This window comes from Dreissena polymorpha, chromosome 4 (assembly GCF_020536995.1).
Source record: "Dreissena polymorpha isolate Duluth1 chromosome 4, UMN_Dpol_1.0, whole genome shotgun sequence".
NCBI classification, from domain to species: domain Eukaryota; kingdom Metazoa; phylum Mollusca; class Bivalvia; order Myida; family Dreissenidae; genus Dreissena; species Dreissena polymorpha.
The window spans coordinates 8,220,061-8,240,152 of record NC_068358.1 but is presented as its reverse complement, the minus strand read 5'-3'; the positions used below and the strand labels follow the sequence as shown (position 1 = coordinate 8,240,152).

Genomic DNA, 20,092 nt, shown 5'->3' with positions numbered 1-20,092 from the left:
ATATTTTATATTACAAAATATATTACGTAGTACATCGCGTGACGTCATTTCTGTGACAAAACACAATAGTTTTATCTAAACTCTGTAAGGACATGTCCGACGTGGTTTTTTTTAACACTATGTGTTTAAAACGTATTTTGGAGTGTGTGTTTATCATGCATACATGCATATTTCAATAGGAATACAATAAAATAATGTGGTTTAAACTAAGTTTCGATAAAGACATGGAAGATAGAAGTGGAAGTTTATATCGTTTAAACGTTTTTGTTATAAACATCGGATTAAAGTTGTCAACTTAATTGTTATAAAAATTGGATTAACAATGGCATTAGGGTAAGCGTGTCGGAAACCTGTGTTTTCCCGGTTCGAATTTTTACACGTTAATTTACATAAACTGTATTCATACGCGTCTTAAATAAACTATGGCGTACCGTTTTAGTCATTGTTTTGTAAGTTTTGTTTAAGTAAAAAATACATTTGTTAACTGTTTTCGTAAGTTGTTGTATATAATGTTTGTATCACTCTCGTGGCATGTGCTATTTCGCATCACACTCGAGGCTCCACCTCTCGTGTGATACGTCATCACACAAGCCACTTGAGTGATACAAACTCTTGGAACAAATGACTAGCTCAATATTCCGTATGTATTAAACCCTTTACCACTTAGATACGTATTAAACCATTTACCACTTAGATACGTATTTTGACTCATTTGTAGTCCCTAAGAAAGTTACATTTAATTAAGGACCTTTCTTAATATAATTAAGATTTTAAGGCTTCGTTTTCAACCCTTAGATACTGGTGAGCAGCTCAACCCTTAGATACTGGTGAGCAGCTCAACCCTTAGATACTGGTGAGCAGCTCAACCCTTAGATACTGATGAGCAGCTCAACCCTTAGATACTGATGAGCAGCTCAACCCTTAGATACTGATGAGCAGCTCAACCCTTAGATACTGATGAGCAGCTCAACCCTTAGATACTGATGAGCAGCTCAACCCTTAGATACTGATGAGCAGCTCAACCCTTAGATACTGGTGAGCAGCTCAACCCTTAGATACTGGTGAGCAGCTCAACCCTTAGATACTGGTGAGCAGCTCAACCCTTAGATACTGGTGAGCAGCTCAACCCTTAGATACTGGTGAGCAGCTCAACCCTTAGATACTGGTGAGCAGCTCAACCCTTAGATACTGGTGAGCAGCTCAACCCTTAGATACTGGTGAGCAGCTCAACCCTTAGATACTGGTGAGCAGCTCAACCCTTAGATACTGGTGAGCAGCTCAACCCTTAGATACTGGTGAGCAGCTCAACCCTTAGATACTGGTGAGCAGCTCAACCCTTAGATACTGGTGAGCAGCTCAACCCTTAGATACTGGTGAGCAGCATAAAACCTGAACAGACTGCCAATTACTTGCAGGCTGTTCTGGTTTTATGCTGTTTGCACATAGCCATTTTGACTTTTCTTCTGAGTGGGAAAGGGTTAAGAAAAGGTTTGCTTTTTGTATTTAAGAGAAAAAAGATAAATACATTTGTGTGTAAAATGCAGTTATATTGACAGTGTGAAACTATAATTAACAGAAAAAATAGCATTTTTTAAAATACAGTCTTTATGTTTAATATCAGCATATTGATCCTATAATTCAGTAAGGACATCCAATACAATGTTGAGTAACTGGTAATTTTACTAGACATTCCAAAAGAGGTCTTTAACCCTTTTACCTACCATCCTTCTAAATTGGATCAATTTATTTCCAAAATAAGGGATGTCTAGTATATTTATTTCTATATTTAGAATATTTCTTACAGAAATTCTGTTAATTAAACAGCGCAGACCCTGTTAAGACGCCGTGGGTCTACACTGTTTGCCAACACCTTTTTTCTAGACGCTAGGCATAAATGGGTTCAAGCAGGTTTTGGCAAGAATCAACTGAATTAGTTCATTTTTGTGTACGATATTTCAGTTTGTGCTACAGTAGAGAAAAACTACACTACAAGTTGTGTTGTCAAATTAAATGACAAGACCCATATTTTGTACTCACTTGTCCCCAATGATCTGAGGATGTGCCGGGAACAGCTGGGTACCGTCCATGCCATCATTGCATGTTCGCAGACAGATGTTATACAGAACCGCCTGCAAGACATTCACGTCAATCATAATGAAGTGATTGTTTTCCTTCTTTATAAAGTACCTGTAAAAGGTACTTTCCACACGGAGGTAAAAACTACAAAATTCCCAATTGCTGTCTGAACAATTCCCAAAATAAAGGACATTTTTTGTCAATTTTGTTCCAAAAGTGCCTTATCTGCAAGTGAACATATTAAATAGGCTGAAACTGAACATTTCAAGCCAAAATGCATGTTAACCCTTTGCATGCTGGGAAATTTGTCGTCTGCTAAAATGTTGTCTGCTGTTTTTCTAAAATAAGCATGTTCTTCGATTTTTTTCAAAGAATATTATCAGAATAGCAACCAGTTTAGATCCTGATGAGACGCCACGTTCTGTGGCGTCTCATCTGGATCCAAACTGTTTGCAAAGGCCTTCAAAATTCGGTTCCCGCACTGAAAGGGTTAATCAATATTTGAATTGGTTTGTGCACTATGTACCAAGCAATTTAAAAGATTCATAATTCCCAATCTGAAGATTTTCGCAGGCTTTTCTAGTTTTATGCTGTTTGCACATAGCCATTTTCACTTTGCTTAATATGGCGGAAAGGGGCTATTCTCTGGGTACAAACTACTTACTCTATTATATGCAATTGTCTCATTGAAATGACAATGGCAATACACGACTTTGGGTTCAGCTCATTCATATTTGTACCAAATCTTAATTGGACGTTAAACCAGTTTTCACCGAGTTTTGAATGGACACAATTGCGATTTTTTACTGCTTCAGAAATAACAGATTAAATCGGATTTCCCTATATATATTATAAATGGCGCATTATATGGACTCCAAGATTAGCGATTGACATCTGTCTTTTACGTAAAATTGGAATGTATAAAAACAACAGGTTACTAAAACTTTGAAAACTTTATATATTTGAATTTCATCATGTGGACAAATCCTGACCCACTGCATTCAGGTTTGACTTACTTCGTCTGCAGCCCTGTAAGGCCTGTAGCTGTAACATTTCTTCAGGATCACCTCTGGGTGGCGTATGTAGAGCAGATCATGGGCCGTCGCTATGGGCAACATGCGCTACAACAAACACAAATAGACTGGGTTGTTAATGAGCTCAACATGTGGTTGACGCGCGGATGTTCCTAGCAAGGAATCCATCCAGCTAGCTAGCACGCTCTGAAAACAAACAGTTATTGACATGCTCATATGACAGCTTTTGTATAAAAAGTAGTAGATTCTTTAATGTTATTTAACCCTTTACCCCTTATATGCGCATTTTGAGGCATTTGAAATCTAATTAAATTTAAGTCCTTTCTTAATATAAATATTAAAGTTTGAAAGGCTTCATTTCCAACCCTAAGATAATGATGAGTAGCAAGCAGCATAAAACATGAACAGACTGTGAGTTACTCGCAGGCTGTTCTGGTTTTATGCTGTTTGCACATAGCCATTTTCACTTTGCTTCAGATGGGGAAAGGGTTAATGATGAAAATTTAAGTGATTTTCCCCCAGTGTTTTTAATGTTCTACTATCGAGCTGTCATAGCAACAGTGATGCGTCATCTTCTCAAGTGTTTCACATTTTATTGGAAGCTTAAACAGCGTATGGCTTTCTCCCATAATGCCATTTTGACCCATTATTTCAGAAATAAAATGTGCAGGCTCACTTCTCTAAAGACGAGATAAGTTTGAATTTTCTGTCATGATTTCCAAGAGCCCAATCAATAGAGTTTCTATGCATATCAATTGCATGGAGTAAATGGCATTGTCCATAGAGAAAGCTACAGCTGTTTCGCTGAAAGAATTACTGATTACAGCATTGGCTGTCTGCAAGAAAAATTATCATTATTGTCAGACACATGTGCATACTTCAATATTGACCAGCCTTGTTCTATGGCCATTCATGGCACTTAAGTTCTAAGAAACATTTGCACATTTCATAGTACAAACTAACAAACACAATGTCTGCTAGCATGCACTACAGTGTGTGAGCATTTATTTATGATGCAGTAACGATTATGGATTTAACTATTTGACTGGTTGTTGTATCAAGTATACAAATGCTTCTGTGTTCTGTAAAAGATGTTAAGAATTCAGAAGCTTTCAAAGTTTTCTGTACAATTTTTTCGAAGTTCATTTGAAATTATTTATATAAAAAAATATATATAAAATATTGTTAGTCGTACACAATTTCCAGTAACAAAACAAGAAGAAAAGATTGCACATGAAATGAAAGCTTCTGAACCAGTAAGGCATTCATTACCAGTATCCTGTAAAATAACACACTTGAGATGATGACAACAAGCACTGCAAAAGAAGAAGAAAAATGTTATCAAGAAATATCATTCCATGGTTATATATACATATATACAAACATATTTTAAAATCTAATAAAATGTGTCCAGTGAGTCGGTGCTTCCAAGCATGTGGAAGGCAGTTGGATGTGGAGGTGATTGCAGAACCATGTCTGGCCCCCGGCTATACATACTTGAAACTCGGCTTGCAAGCCACCTTGGAAACACCAGGGCTCCTGGTCACCACTTAAGAATTCGTCCCGATAAGCCTTAGTCATCCCTGTAGGGAAGAGAAGGGAAGAACACATGAGACATCGTGGCAATATTGTTGGTTAAGCATAATCATGTTATATGTTATTACAAGCGTTATCATACAATGTTGCAATGAGACTCAGGATTTTCTTACAAAAGTATTACTTAATATTATAACAGTAAAAATTAAAATTTGAAATCATTTAAACAATTCATTTATATAACATTTATATTTATGCCATTTTTTAATGTTTTCAATTACAAAAAGTGGCCACCGATTTAAATTCAATGAAAAAAATATGTAACAATATTATTTAAATTTTTTTACAATTCAAATGATCCGAAAACTTGCCGACAACACCTTTTATAACCATACAGTTACCACTGCATTTCCTGATCTGCTGTCACGGTCTGGTCGCCAGGCGTCAAAAGAAACATGTGAAAATAGCTCCCAATAGTGGCAATCCCACAGTGTGGTGGCATACAACAAACAGAGCCATCAATAATTATTGCTTAATAGTATACACACCAGCCATGTTCAACTTCTACAACAAAATACAACTTATTTTTTTTTGGTATTTGCCCCAATGAAAAATTTGCACTTTATTTGCTGAAAGCGAATTTGATCACCCAAGATATACAAATGTTGTTAGAATCCATGTTATTCTCTGCCGCTGTATAATACATGCTGAAGTTGGAAATGGCTGGTCAAAGGAAATCATTTCATACTAAAAAGTAAATATTCCAAGGCAGGAAACTTTCTTTCATTCTTCAAACCCTTGTTTTATTGGCATCTATCTATGCTTCCATATTTGAAATCTGTATCAAGCAATAATTTGTCCAGAAGCAGAATAGTCAGGGCACACTCAGTCAATATTCTTGCAAAATTCTGTGCTTAGAAATGCCTTGTTGATGCAGAATCATTTGGATAGGTTATATAAACAGTAAATATTATAATATAGTTTTGTTCAAATGAACAATGGGCTATGTACCAAGTCTGCATTATTTTTAGATCTTTCTAAGCATACAAAGTTCTGCAGTATTATATACAATACAGACTATCCTGATATCTGGTTTTCTTGAAAACCATAAAAATGTACTTTTATTTTTTAACATACAAATAAGACTTTAGCGCTATGTTTGTTACTAAAACGCATAGAGAAACACCTTGAAAACTTCCATTTTACCCTTCTATGAATCGTTAGCCCATGAATAGAACGTTAAAATTAAAACTGCATTAACATGCAGTTTTGTCCATGACCCAAATTTACACCTAAAAATTAAGTTTCCTGCCCATGGAAAACAATACATAAAACTTGCTGTATGCCACCACTATTGGGCAGGACTTTCACTGCAATCAACAAAGCTTTAAAATGGTGCGTACATGTATAGAGGCCTTGGACTTGAACTCCCGTCGGACTGGAAATGTGACCAAGACCTGCAACACACAGAAAGAACTGCTTATATAGCTTCTTATGCAAAATTTCCATTGCTTTCAAATCGATCTGTAACATATTTTAAAAGCAGACATACAGTTGTTAAATCCAGAAATGTCTAACAAGTAGCTTTTTTCATCAAATCTAAAAGGCATTTGTAAGTATTTCAAGTTTTTAAACAAAGTAGAATATAACAAAATAAAAACATTAAAAAACAAGAGCTGTCTCCATAGGATGACATATGCCCCTGATAAACGCTTTGATAGAAGTTATGAGCATTTTTCGAAACCTAAACACAGATCTCGAAACCTAAACGAGGATCCTATGTTCAAGGTCAAGGTCAAAATTTGTGTTAGATGGAAAGGCCTTGTCCATATACACATGCATACCAAATATGAAGGTTACATCTGCAGCTACATAGAAGTTAAGAGCATTTTTCAAAACCTAAACACAGATTTCGAAACCTTCACCCCGACCCTAAGTTCAATGTCAAGGTCCAAGGGGTCTAAATTTGTGTGCGTATGGAAAGGCCTTGTCCATATACACATGCATACCAAACATGAAGGTTACATCTGAAGGGACATATAAGTTATGAGCATTTTTCGAAACCTAAACGCAAAGTGTGACGGATGGACAGACAGACAGTGTGATCACTGTATGCCCTCCTTCGGGGGCATACAAAAATTCACCTGATGTCATAAAATTCCTCATCTAAAGGGCTTATAACCTTCCAATGTAAAGTGAAAACAACTCTTGTCGATATCACATTCACAAGTTGACAACTACATTGTAATAAAGAACCTCTTGAACCTCAAAAAAGACAGTGTATTCAACACCATCATGCTCACCTAGCCATCGGACGAAGCCAGCACAGGTCTGCAGCACCCCAAGCATGTCCCACATGTATGGGTAGAAGTAGTACCCCACAGCCTGGTTGGCAGCGCGCCTCAGCAGGTGCAGGACGTTCTGGAACCGCGCTACTGTGCCCAGGAACCTGTCAGAGACCTCCATCCACTCTGTGGCCTGCAAACAGAGATATTATATTGAGCCCTGCTCTGAAAATTGGGACTTGCATGTGCACATATCCAAGATTTGCCTGTGCAGTCTGCAGAGACAAAACTTTCCACTTATATGGAATTTTTTGTTAAATCAGTACAAAAATCCAGTTGGGTAAACATGGCTTTCAGCATGAGCGTAAATTGTCACCCCTGACTAGCTTATGCCGACTACAAGGGCTAATCTGGAACAAAACCGCACATGCAATAAGCCAACTTGCCTCCAACGAGGATCAAATAAAAGGATTTGATTTCATTCACATCTAGAGAAACCTGGTTTGCATCAGTAGTTCAGTACACTAATCCACCCAACTCATCAATCGGGGTCTTACATGTATATAGATTGAATCCAGTGCTTTTTACATTCAAATTAAGGGACAGTATTTGGCCCCATTCCCAAAGGAAACAAGGGCTGTTTGTAAAACATGCATGCCCCCCATATGGGCTGTCAGTGGTAGTGGCAGCCATTGTGTGAATACGTTTTTTGTCACTGTAACTTTGACCTAGTGACCTGAAAATCAATAGGGGTCATCTGCCAGTCATGATCAATGTTCCTATGAAGTCTTATGATCCTAGGCGTAAGCATTCTTGAGTTATCATCCGGAAACCATTTTACAGTTCGAGTCACTTTGACCTTGACCTTTGACCTAGTGACCTGAAAATCAATAGGGGTCATCTGCCAGTCATGATCAATGTACATATGAAGTTTCATGATCCTAGGCGTAAGCATTCTTGAATTATCATCCGGAAATCATTTTACTGTTTCGAGTCACTGTGACCTTGACCTTTGACCTAGTGACCTGAAAATCAATAGGGGTCATCTGCCAGTCATGATCAATGTGCCTATGAAGTTTCATGATTCTAGGCGTAAGCATTCTTGAGTTATCATCCGGAAACCATTTTACTATTTTGAGTCACTGTGACCTTGACCTTTGACCTAGTGACCTGAAAATCTATAGGGGTCATCTTCCAGTCATGATCAATGTACCTTTGAAGTTTCATGATCCTAGGCCTAAGTGTTCTTGAGTTATCATCCGTAAACCATCTGGTGGACGGACAGACCGACATGTGCAAAACAATATACCCCCTCTTCTTCGAAGGGGGGCATAAAAAGTATAAATTTTTACCAAATTGGACCAACAAATTGAAGGTTTCCCAAAATTTAGTTTATCTCCCATCCAGCTCTTATGAGTTTAACCTTAGTAAATATTATATTAAAAACACTTATTCCCAGTTTTGAAGCATTTGTTTGCAAAACAACAACAACACTTATTTCCTCATTTTAGTCAAAATGCCGCAATTTTTCCCAATCCAAAGGGACCCAGCCCCATGCCCTAAATAGGAAAATAAAAGCACTGATATCATCAAGAGCCCTCAATCCATTTTAGGGGAAGCGGGTCGCTACCCATAGCAGGGGAAATTTTCGCGGCGTTTCCCTTTTGGGGGGATTTTTTTTACTTACTCTCTAATTATAACATTTGTACATGTTTGCACTATATTCATTGCTTTTTTCATAATTTAGTATGTTTGACAAGATTAAATTAAAATAGAATTGAGATATAATAATCATGAGACACATCTATCTAATAATAATATAAAAAAAATATTTTTTTCTTTTTTTAGGGGTAATTTTTCCCCCCAAAAGGGGACAAAAGTATACTTTTCAGGGGGGAATGCGGCCGAAATTCTGCCGTGGATTTGATAGATTGAGGGCCCTGTCATCACTGCTGTTTGTTAATTCTATAGGACACTACACTTTGAAGGACGCTACAAAGCTGCTGAACAGCAGAGTTTACACAGTTAAACCCTTTACCACTTAGAAATGTATTTTGACACATTTGTAGTCCCATAGAAAGTGAAATTAAATTAACCCTTTGCATGCTGGGTAATTTGTCTTCTGCTAAAATGTCGTCTGCTGAATTTCTAAAATTAGCATTTTCTTCGAATTTTTTTTCAAAGAATACTATCAGAATAGCAAACAGTTTGGATCCTGATGAGACGCCACGTTCTGTGGCGTCTCATCAGGATCTAAACTGTTTGCAAAGGCCTATAAATTCGGTTCCCGCACTGAAAGGGTTAAAGACCTTTCTTACTAGATTCAAGTTTTACAGGCTTCATTTCCAACCTTTAGATACTAATGCAGCAAACAGCATGAAACCTGACCATACTGCTAGATCTGGTTTTATGCTGTTGCACATAGCCATTTTCAATTTGCCTCCGAGTGGGAAAGGGTTAACATTCTAAATCTGTTCAATTTAAAGTTACGATAATGTGATACATGCAGAGATATTGATATTATTCAAAGAATTGCAACAAACATAAACTGCGTTAGTGAAACACAATGCCCCCTATTGCACTTTGAAGCTGCCCGGCAACTATTAAATATGTATCTTAGCTGTAAAGAGTTAAAAGAAATCAAGACCCATAATTCAATCGACCAAAATGAAACTCACACTTCATCTGAAAGTCATGTATGTATATCAAAACAAAATTTGAAATCTATACAATGTTGATCAATACTGACCTATCTAAACGAATGCAGCATTTTTGTTTAAACGAAAAGATCTAAGTGTTCTATACGCTACAAATTTTGTATTCAGCAATCAAATATTGAAGTCCATGCTTTACACAAGGACGTGATTTTGTACATGAAGTATAATTTTTCTATGCTTTAAATCAGTACACAGGTTTTCAAGAAAAAAAAAACGAAAAATGTTTGTGGCAAGAATTTTCTTTACATGAATAATACAAGAGTTCCGCGGTCGGAGATGACCGCATTGAAGCCGGATTTTTTATTTAAATGACAGGAAAGTACCTTTCGTGTTTTTGTCAATGCAATACTTAAATTACTGAAATATTGTTCAAAGGTCAAAATGAAATGTAAGTACTTTTCAAGGCATGAGCAAACCTTGTGTTATGTTTTGAATGCATGCATATACATGAACAACAATAACATTTAAGGTCACAGTGACCTTGACCTTCAAATGAATGACATTGGCATGACCAGTGGTCATCTTCTAGTACTGGCCAATCTTTATTTCAAGTTTGAAGACTCTAGGTACAAGCATACCAAAGTTATAACATGAAATAAGAACTTTAACATTTTTACATTCAAGGTCACAGTGACCTTGACCTTCAAATGAATGACCTTGAAATGTCCAGTGGTTACTTACTAGTTCTGGCCAACCTTCATGTCAAGTTTCAAGACTCTAGGTCCAAGCATACCAAAGTTATAACAACTTTAACATTTTTACATTCAAGGTCACAGTGACCTTGACCTTCAAATGAATGACCTTGAAATGTCCAGTGGTTACTTACTAGTTCTGGCCAACCTTCATGTCAAGTTTCAAGACTCTAGGTCCAAGCATACCAAAGTTATAACAACTTTAACATTTTTATATTGAAGGTCACAGTGACCTTCACCTTCAAATGAATGACCTTGAAATGACCAGTGGTCATCTGTTAATCCTGGCCAACCTTCATGTCAAGTTTGAAGACTCTAGGTCCAAGCATACCAAAGTTATACCATGAAATAAGAACTTTAACATTTTTACATTCAAGGTCACAGTGACCTTGACCTTCAAATGAATGACCTTGAAATGACCAGTGGTTACTAACTAGTTATGGCCAACCTTCATGTCAAGTTTCAAGACTCTAGGTCCAAGCATACCAAAGTTATAACAACTTTAACATTTTTTATATTGAAGGTCACAGTGACCTTGACCTTCAAATGAATGACCTTGAAATGACCAGTGGTCATCTGTTAATCCTGGCCAACCTTCATGTCAAGTTTGAAGACTCTAGGTCCAAGCATACCAAAGTTATACCATGAAATAAGAACTTTAACATTTTCGAGCATGCCGCCACCCCGCCCGCCCGCCCGCCCCCCCCGCCCGCCCGACAACATCAATCTATAAGCCGAGATTTTTTCGAAAAAAATCCGGCTAAAAACCTAGCAATGCATTTTGGACAACACATTGTATTATATGAATTGAAAATACCTTGAATAATGTTTTTGTTATACAAAAAGTCAAATGTATATGTCACGTGGTTGATGCAACAATTGAATCCCACAATTCACTTATTATATGCATGTGCTTTGAATTGTGCACGTCTGTGTTTATACAATTCTAACACATTTGTCTAATTTTTGGCCATATTTTGGTTTTGAAAAAAAAATCTTTATTACACACGATTATCAGGAATTTGATAAGAGTTGGAAGTTGGAACATGTATAAATTCAGCTATCAACACATACAGTAGGATTTACTAAAATACTGAAATAAAAATGGGACTTCGAGCCTAATGCTCCAAAATTTAAGGCTTGGAGGTCAAGACTTCCAACTTTTTAAAGCTAGTGGAAGCCTTTTACTCAAGAGAAAATGTTTTTAGTCCAAGGCTAATAACTTTGCAAGAATCAACAGACCGAAACGAATTTCACACTTCTTCTGTTGGCCATGTATGTAGACTTACATACTCAAAATCAGCTCATTATCTTAAAGTATTGCGTAAAACACTCCGAAAAACGGTCCAAGGCCAATTACTTCGCCACAAATCAAACACCGGAAAGAATTTCACACTTCATCTGTAGGCCATGTATGTAGACTCACATACCCAAAATCAGCTCATTACAGTATCTGAAAGTGTTGCGTAAAAAACCTCCAAATAACATTTCATTATGGAGAACATTTCTATATCCACGTTTGTCTCAAATCTCCATGCCTTTTTTTTTTCATTAATAAAAGTAATAGAAGTTCCTACCTTGAATTATATCCCTTTACAAAATATTACTTCCTTCTTCAAAATAGACAGAACCTGCCAATTGATAAATAAAATGTATCTTCTTTTAAAACTTATTGCTTTCCTTGGCAAAAATTAAGGTCAGTCCAAGGTCCCATAACTTTTCAAAAATCAATGGACTGGAACAAATTGTATACTTCCCCTGCAGGTCATGTAGTTAGACTTGCTGCAGGTCATGTAGTTAGACTTGCTGCAGGTCATGTAGTTAGACTTGCTGCAGGTCATGTAGTTAGACTTGCTGCAGGTCATGTAGTTAGACTTGCTGCAGGTCATGTAGTTAGACTTGCTGCAGGTCATGTAGTTAGACTTGCTGCAGGTCATGTAGTTAGACTTGCTGCAGGTCATGTAGTTAGACTTGCTGCAGGTCATGTAGTTAGACTTGCTGCAGGTCATGTAGTTAGACTTGCTGCAGGTCATGTAGTTAGACTTGCTGCAGGTCATGTAGTTAGACTTGCTGCAGGTCATGTAGTTAGACTTGCTGCAGGTCATGTAGTTTAGACTTGCTGCAGGTCATGTAGTTAGACTTGCTGCAGGTCATGTAGTTAGACCTTGCTGCAGGTCATGTAGTTAGACTTTGCTGCAGGTCATGTAGTTAGACTTGCTGCAGGTCATGTAGTTAGACTTGCTGCAGGTCATGTAGTTTAGACTTGCTGCAGGTCATGTAGTTAGACTTGCTGCAGGTCATGTAGTTAGACTTGCTGCAGGTCATGTAGTTAGACTTGCTGCAGGGTCATGTAGTTAGACTTGCTGCAGGTCATGTAGTTAGACTTGCTGCAGGTCATGTAGTTAGACTTGCTGCAGGTCATGTAGTTAGACTTGCTGCAGGTCATGTAGTTAGACTTGCTGCAGGTCATGTAGTTAGACTTTGCTGCAGGTCATGTAGTTAGACTTGCTGCAGGTCATGTAGTTAGACTTGCTGCAGGTCATGTAGTTAGACTTGCTGCAGGTATGTAGTTAGACTTTGTGCAGGTCATGTAGTTAGACTTGCTTGCAGGTCATGTAGTTAGACTGCTGCAGGTAGCCTGCAGGTCATGTAGTTAGACTTCGCTGCCAGGTCATGCTAGTTAGACTTGGCCTGCAGGTCATGTAGTTAGACTTGCCCCTGCCCCAGGTCATGTAGTTAGACTGCTGCCAGCGTCATTGTAGTTAGACTCTGCCTGCCAGCGTCATGTAGTTAGACTTGCTGCAGGTCCTGTAGTTAGACTTGCTGCAGCGATCATGTAGTTAGACTTGCTGCAGCGTCATGTACGTTAGACTCTGACTTGCAGGTCATGTAGTTAGACTGTGCTGCCAAGGTCATGTAGTTAGCACTTGCCTGCAGCGTCATGTAGCTTTAGACTTGCACCCAACTGCAGGTCATGTAGTTAGACTTGACTGAAGCGTCATGTAGTTAGACTTGCTTGCAGCGTCATGTAGTTAGACTTGCCTGCCAGGTCATGATAGTAGACTTGACCCATACCAAAAAATACATCTCAATCTCTTAAAGCATTGGGTAAACAAGAGCACCGCCTTGCGGGTGCAGACCGCTCATCTATTTTCTTTTTAAAGGTGAAGGGACTCTCATTTTCAATCACAAAGGAGGGAGGAGTGGAGTGAAGAGGGGTGTATAGTGTGGGGTTGTGGACATTTATTACATTATCTTCCAAAAAAAGCGAAAAAAAAAAAAAAAAAAAAAAAAAAAATCGGGGGGGGGGGGGGGGGTATAGTGTGAGGGTGTGGTGATAATTTGTGAGATGATCTTAAAAAAAAAAAAAAAAAAAAAAAAAAAAAATCAAAAAAAAATTTGGGGGGGGGGGTGGGGGGGGTGGGGTGGGGGTATAGTGTGAGGGTGTGGTGGTCATTTGTGAGATGATCTTATAAAAAAAAAAAAAAAAAAAAAAATTAGGGGGGGGGGGGGGAGGGGGGGGAGGGGGGGGGAGGGCACGGGGGATGGTTTGGGTGAAGTCTATTGTGGTATGTCAGGTAAGAGTAGTTTCATCAAAGTATCAATCAAATCTAATCATAAATAAAGAAGTTATGGCAATTTTAGCAAAATTTAATAATTTGACCTTGAGAGTCAAGGTCATTCAAAGGTCAAAGTAAAATTCAAGTTGCCAGGTACAGTAACCTCATGATAGCATGTAAGTATTTGAAGTTTGAAAGCAATAGCCTTGATACTTCGAGTGGATCGAAACACAAAATTTAACCATATATTAAAAGTTACTAAGTCAAAAAAGGGCCATAATTCCGTAACAATGACAACCAGAGTTATGCAACTTGTCCTTTTACTGTACCCTTATGATAGTTTGTGAGTGTTCCAAGTATGAAAGCAATATCTATGATACTTTAGGGGTAAAGTGACCAAAACATAAATCTTAACCAAATTTTCAATTTTCTAAGTATAAAGGGCCCATAATTCCGTCCAAATGCCAGTCAGAGTTACATAACTTTGCCTGCACCGTCCCCTTATGATAGTTCATAAATCTTGCAAGTATGAAAGCAATAGCTTTGATACTGTAGGAATAAAGTGGACCTAAACACAAAACTTAATCAAATTTTCAATTTTCTAAGTATAAAAAGGGCACATAATTCTGTCAAAATGCCAGTCAGAGTTACATTACTTTGCCTGCACAGTCCCCTTATGATAGTTAGTAAGTGTTGCAAGTATGAAAGCAATAGCTTTGATGCTTAAGGAATAAAATGGACCTAAACACAAAACTTAACCAAAATTGTCAATTTTCTAAGTATAAAAAGGGCACATAATTCTGTCAAAATGCATGCCAGAGTTATCTAACTTTGCCTGCCCAGTCCCCTCATGATAGTAAGTAAGTGTACCAAGTTTGAATGCAATAGCATTGATACTTACTGAGAAAAGTGGAACTAAACGCAAAACTTAACCAAAATTTGCAATTTTTTAAGTACAAAAAGGGCACATAATTCTGTCAAAATGCACGCCAGAGTTATCTAACTTTGCCTGCCTAGTCCCCTCATGATAGTAAGTAAGTGTACCAAGTTTGAATGCAATAGCATTGATACTTTCTGAGAAAAGTGGACCTAAACGCAAAACTTAACCGGACGCCGACGCCAACGCCAACGCCAACGCCAACGCCAACGCCGACGCCAAGGTGATGACAATAGCTCATAATTTTTTTTCAAAAAATAGATGAGCTAAAAACCCTCCGAAATACGGACTGCCAGACGGACAGATAGACGGATCAACAGCGCGGATGCTAAATGTATATGGCACCCTACAGAGAGCATAAACATCACCAATATTTAACATCGTAACAACACATACCGTAGTGGATGATTGTGATGATGAACCAGCCAGGTAATGGCTATTTGTCTTGAGCCAGTAAAGATCCTGTAACATCTGAACGGGAACTGCAGCGTACTCGAAGGGCAAGTGAAAGAAACTGATAAGAAGTTCTAGGTCTCCCTCTGTAAGCACATTGTTTTCTTTAAGTTCCATCGCTGTCTGCTTAACCTCCTCAACCAAACTAGAGGTGGTCGGTGCAGCCTCTACTTGCATGAGACTGTCAGTGGAGCCATTCTTGGGTAGGACTCCATTGTTTGTGAGCACATTAATACTGTCTGTGATCGCTGATGGAACACAGTCCATGGGTTCAGGCTTCAATTCGTTTTCACAATCAGAGTCCGAGAATTCCTGCTGATGGACGGGAGACCCTTCCGGTGAGGACAGAGGGTCTACCAAACTGTTCACTAGGACGGCTGAGGTGGGATTAAGGAATGAAGGATCCACTGGGTTCACAGTAGTCGTAGGCAGGTTTGTTGTTGCCAATGCATTATAGGCTTGTACTGGGGGCTGTAGATTCATGTTGGGTACAAGGGCTCCAGCGGTGGTGGTTGCACAAGGTGTCGTGGCCACTGCTACAGACTTGGGGGGATTCCTAGCTTTGTTCAGCTCCACCAGCCAGTCTGCTATGGCGTTCTTGAGGGCCACTTTCGGCTGATATTTGGTGTCAAAGTTGGTGATGTCTTCATCAGAGGCAAAGTCACATTCACTCTCTAGCTTGATATCGGATATTACTGGACTTAACCGGTTCTCTGCAAGAAACATTGATATCAAAGTGACCAAATGCACCTTGACAAAGTTCAAATGCATAATAGCATAATAATAAATCTTATTAAATCTATTAATCAAAATACAACAATTGATTGTACAGGAGTTTCAGAAGCATATATATTTTTGTGTTTCTTTCATTTCATTTTAGCAAGACAATTAACCCTTTCCCTCTCGGAGGCAAAGTGAAAATGGCTATGTGCAAACAGCATAAAACCAGTCTGTTCAGGTTTAATGGCTATGTGCAAACAGCATAAAACCAGTCTGTTCAGGTTTAATGGCTATGTGCAAACAGCATAAAACCAGTCTGTTCAGGTTTAATGCTGTTGCTGCTCATCAGTAAATGAAGCCTTTAAAACTTAAATCAAGTAAGAAAAGTCTTAAATTAAATATAATTTGATAAGGGACTACATTAACAAACACGTCAAAATACGTATCTAAGTGGTTAGAGTTAATACCTAACTGGAAACATTTTCTTTTGAACTTGGCTTTATTCTAAACTTTGCAGTCCAAACCTACCTGCAATGAGGTCTTTCTTGACTGCATTTTGGTTTGACTGAGACCATTGCCCAAGTGTGTGCAAGGGAATATAGTTGGCCTCAAACTCGCAGTTAGGATTCGTGAGCACACCGCGCAAGTAGGGAATGATGTCAGTTGACCGGCCATCATAAGCACCAAGGTACAGTCTCCTCTGGTCATAGTCGTTGGCGTGGATGTTGTCCCAGATGGTGGGTGGACGACGGAACACAGTGGCCACTTCCTCCAGCTCGGCTATGGTCAGTCTCTTGCTGATCACCTTGGCCCCTGTCCAGAGGATGTGGATGTCGTTCAGGAGCTTGGACCCCACCGTGTTCAGGTAGCCGGATGTGAGCAGCGTCGGCATGGCCCTCGACGTGCAGTACTCTGAACGTTTCAAATGAACAAACAACTATTAAAACTGTACAGTTTTAGTTTCGTAAAATTTTGATCTACCTATAGAATGCATAAAATATGACATGTTTAATTCTTCAAAACTAACATAAGATTATAATTTCTTGTAAATTGTACTTCAAACAGAGATAAGCAATGCACGCTAACCGGAGTTTCTCTGTTAGGAATTCTTTAAAATTAAGAACAATTGCCAATTCATAGATTGTTCAAGCCTAAAGGCAACAACATTTCATGTTGCCTACATACAACAAAATTTAACTCCTAGCTAGTCTTAATTGTTCTTAATCACTAACGTATACCATTATGCAAACATACATTTCTCACCATTTTTTAACCAATCTTTGTACAAAATGTGTTAATCAATAATATTTACTCTAGAAACATAGATGTGATGCAGTTACCTGTAGGACAGAAGTAGAACTCTGGCTGTCCCAGGTGCTCATACACCTCATTTGTGATGGAGACCTGCGCACAGGCCGATGACTGGAAGGCACTCTTGTCCGAGACGCTCAACTCTGGGTCAATGTCATCAAACAGCAGCGCAAACGCACGACAACCAAATGCAGCAACCTGTCAATTCAACAACACGGGAATGAACAAACCATTAGTAAACTGTCAGATGCATAAGCATAGTGAAACAAGAGATGTGTTTGTCAGAAACACAATGCCCCCTACTGCGCCGCTTTGAAGCCATATATTTGACCTTTGACCTTGAAGGATGACCTTCACCTTCCACCACTAAAAAATGTGCAGCTCCATGAGAAACACATGCATGCCAAATATCAAGTTGCTACCTTCAATATTGTAAATGTTATGGGCAATGTTCAAGTTTTCAGACGGACGGACAGATTGACTGACAGTTCAACTGCTATATGCCACCCTAATGGGGGCATAAAAAATATTATGAAAACCTTAGCAAAACAAATATATTGCTTATAATTGCACATCTCAACTTCTTATTTCTGAGCAAGGTATTTAAAAAAATGTTCATCCAGTGCCCCAGGTAAGCTGCGTATCTGCGTCTTTCACCCTATTAAAATATTTAAAAACGCAAAGAAATACAATATCATGCGTATTTAAAACGCAATCAATTTGACATTTACGCAAATTCGCCAAATTTAAAACGTACGATACCAGGGCCCTCGTTTGGCCGTTTTTGGGGCTGAAATTCGGCCCCAATCCCCCCTTAAAATAGTATACTTTTTTCCCCTATTTCAACTAAAAATTCCCGCCTCCAAAAAATTTTTTTTTTTTACTGTTATACCTATGTTGCCAGCTGGTATCGTGCTATGAACCTTTGATTACATGTATATATATGTAAATTACATTAAAATATAGCAATTTTGAGTGTTGAACAGTCGGGGATCTTGCCCGATTGGGAAAGTTGGGGAATCCCCTTTTGACTTTCCCGATCAGGAAATATTGATTGAAAAATTGCCCGATCAGGCGAGAAAACAACCATTTTTCATATACCTTGGAAAAACTTGTCCTGGCATCACACAACTCATCCAAGGTACAACTTTAATAACTGAATCCAATCTTAAAACAATTATCTTAAATTTGACCGAAGCGATTTTTAAAAAATGTCGTTGTTCGTCAGATATTCAAGCCCAAAGTTGAGCAACTTTTAGCATCTATCAACATTTTCCGCACTTGCCTGTTTTGAACACAAACTTGCCAGAAGGAGCAAGTCGTCGAGGTTACATTATTTAATCAATTGCCCATTTTGAATTTGAATTTCCCGAACCATTTAATAATCTGGTAAATCATCGAATAAAGAATATCTGATGAATTCATGGTTTGTATGCGATCAATGTTTGTTTTGTGCAAACGATAAGATAAAATGCTTTGCATTTTGTACTGAAGTCCACTGTTCTGTTTTGTTGTGACAAAAAGTTCAAAGCCTGCACTATTTAAATATTAATGTGCACCAATGGCGTTTACATTTCAATGTACTTAAGTTTGCGATTCCTTGATCCTACAGTCCGTTACAACTTGTCGAGTAAAATAAAGAAAATGTAGCCAATTTGTAAAAGAACACTTTGAAAAAGCCTTTGAAGGCGAACTTTATCAAGAAAGAGTGAAACTTGTTCGATGTCAAAAAGCGAGATTCGATCAATTGAAGATTTTCCTAACAAAGATTTCCGACTGAAGTTTGAACGGGTAATACCGGCCCAATTAATTAAATATTCTAGCGAAATAGTGACCTTACTTTAATGACATTTAATATGAAAAATGCTGGATAAGTATTATTAGTCTTGTCAGTTTTACTGCTTACAGAGACTAAGCAAGACCACTTGACCTTAAAACGCATTAAATCCTTATATACTAGAGACTTAACTTTCTATGTTTCGTTCCCTAGATAATATGTGGATATGGCGATTTTATCTCATCGTTTGCACAAAACAAACATTGATCACATACAAACCATGAATTCATCAGATATTCTTTATTCGATGATTTACCAGATAATTAAATGGTTCGGGAAATTCAAATTCAAAATGGGCAATTGATTAAATAATGTAACCTCGACGACTTGCTCCTTCTGGCAAGTTTGTGTTCAAAACAGGCAAGTGCGGAAAATGTTGATAGATGCTAAAAGTTGCTCAACTTTGGGCTTGAATATCTGACGAACAACGACATTTTTAAAAAATCGCTTCGGTCAAATTTAAGATAATTGTTTTAAGATTGGATTCAGTTATTAAAGTTGTACCTTGGATGATTTGTGTGATGCCCGGACACGTTTTGCCAAGGTATATGAAAAATGGTTGTTTTCTCGCCTGATCGGGCAATTTTTCAATCAATATTTCCCCATTGGGAAAGTCAAAAGGGGATTTCCCAACTTTCCAAATCGGGCAAGATCCCAGACTGTTGAATGGTTGGTGATAAGATCTTCTAAAATTCCCCTTGTCGCCCAAAACGACGCGAAATTCCCCCCTCTAAGGGCCCCGGCCCCAATCCCCCAAAGTGTAGCAAGGGCCCTGGATACAATAACTTCGAACGAAAATGCTTTGCTCATTTTCGGTATTTTCTCTTTGGAAATATTATCGTAACGCGGCGACAGTTTTATTCAGCAAGCGCCTGGATGACAAAGCAGGAAAACAGTCAAAGTCATTCAAAACCTCTGCAGACTAGATTTCATA

The 20,092-nt window shown here is 38.2% G+C and overlaps 1 protein-coding gene across 50 annotated transcripts in view; it reads right to left on the bottom strand.

The window, feature by feature from the left end:
- The window catches only part of LOC127875973 (protein O-GlcNAcase-like), a 61,201-nt gene that overhangs the window by 7,756 nt on the left and 33,353 nt on the right, over positions 1-20,092 (bottom strand). For all 50 annotated transcript variants that reach the window (XR_008047536.1, XR_008047537.1, XR_008047539.1 and 47 more), the window contains exons 5-12: positions 17,351-17,519; positions 16,539-16,922; positions 15,234-16,003; positions 6,950-7,124; positions 6,050-6,103; positions 4,608-4,693; positions 3,093-3,197; positions 2,038-2,129 (exon numbers count right to left, since the gene is read on the bottom strand). Coding sequence is in view for 1 of the 50 variants with exons in the window: in XM_052420757.1 (XP_052276717.1) it covers positions 2,038-2,129; positions 3,093-3,197; positions 4,608-4,693; positions 6,050-6,103; positions 6,950-7,124; positions 15,234-16,003; positions 16,539-16,922; positions 17,351-17,519 (1,835 nt within the window). In the remaining 49 variants the exon portion in view is untranslated. The remainder of the gene's footprint in view (positions 1-2,037; positions 2,130-3,092; positions 3,198-4,607; positions 4,694-6,049; positions 6,104-6,949; positions 7,125-15,233; positions 16,004-16,538; positions 16,923-17,350; positions 17,520-20,092) is intronic.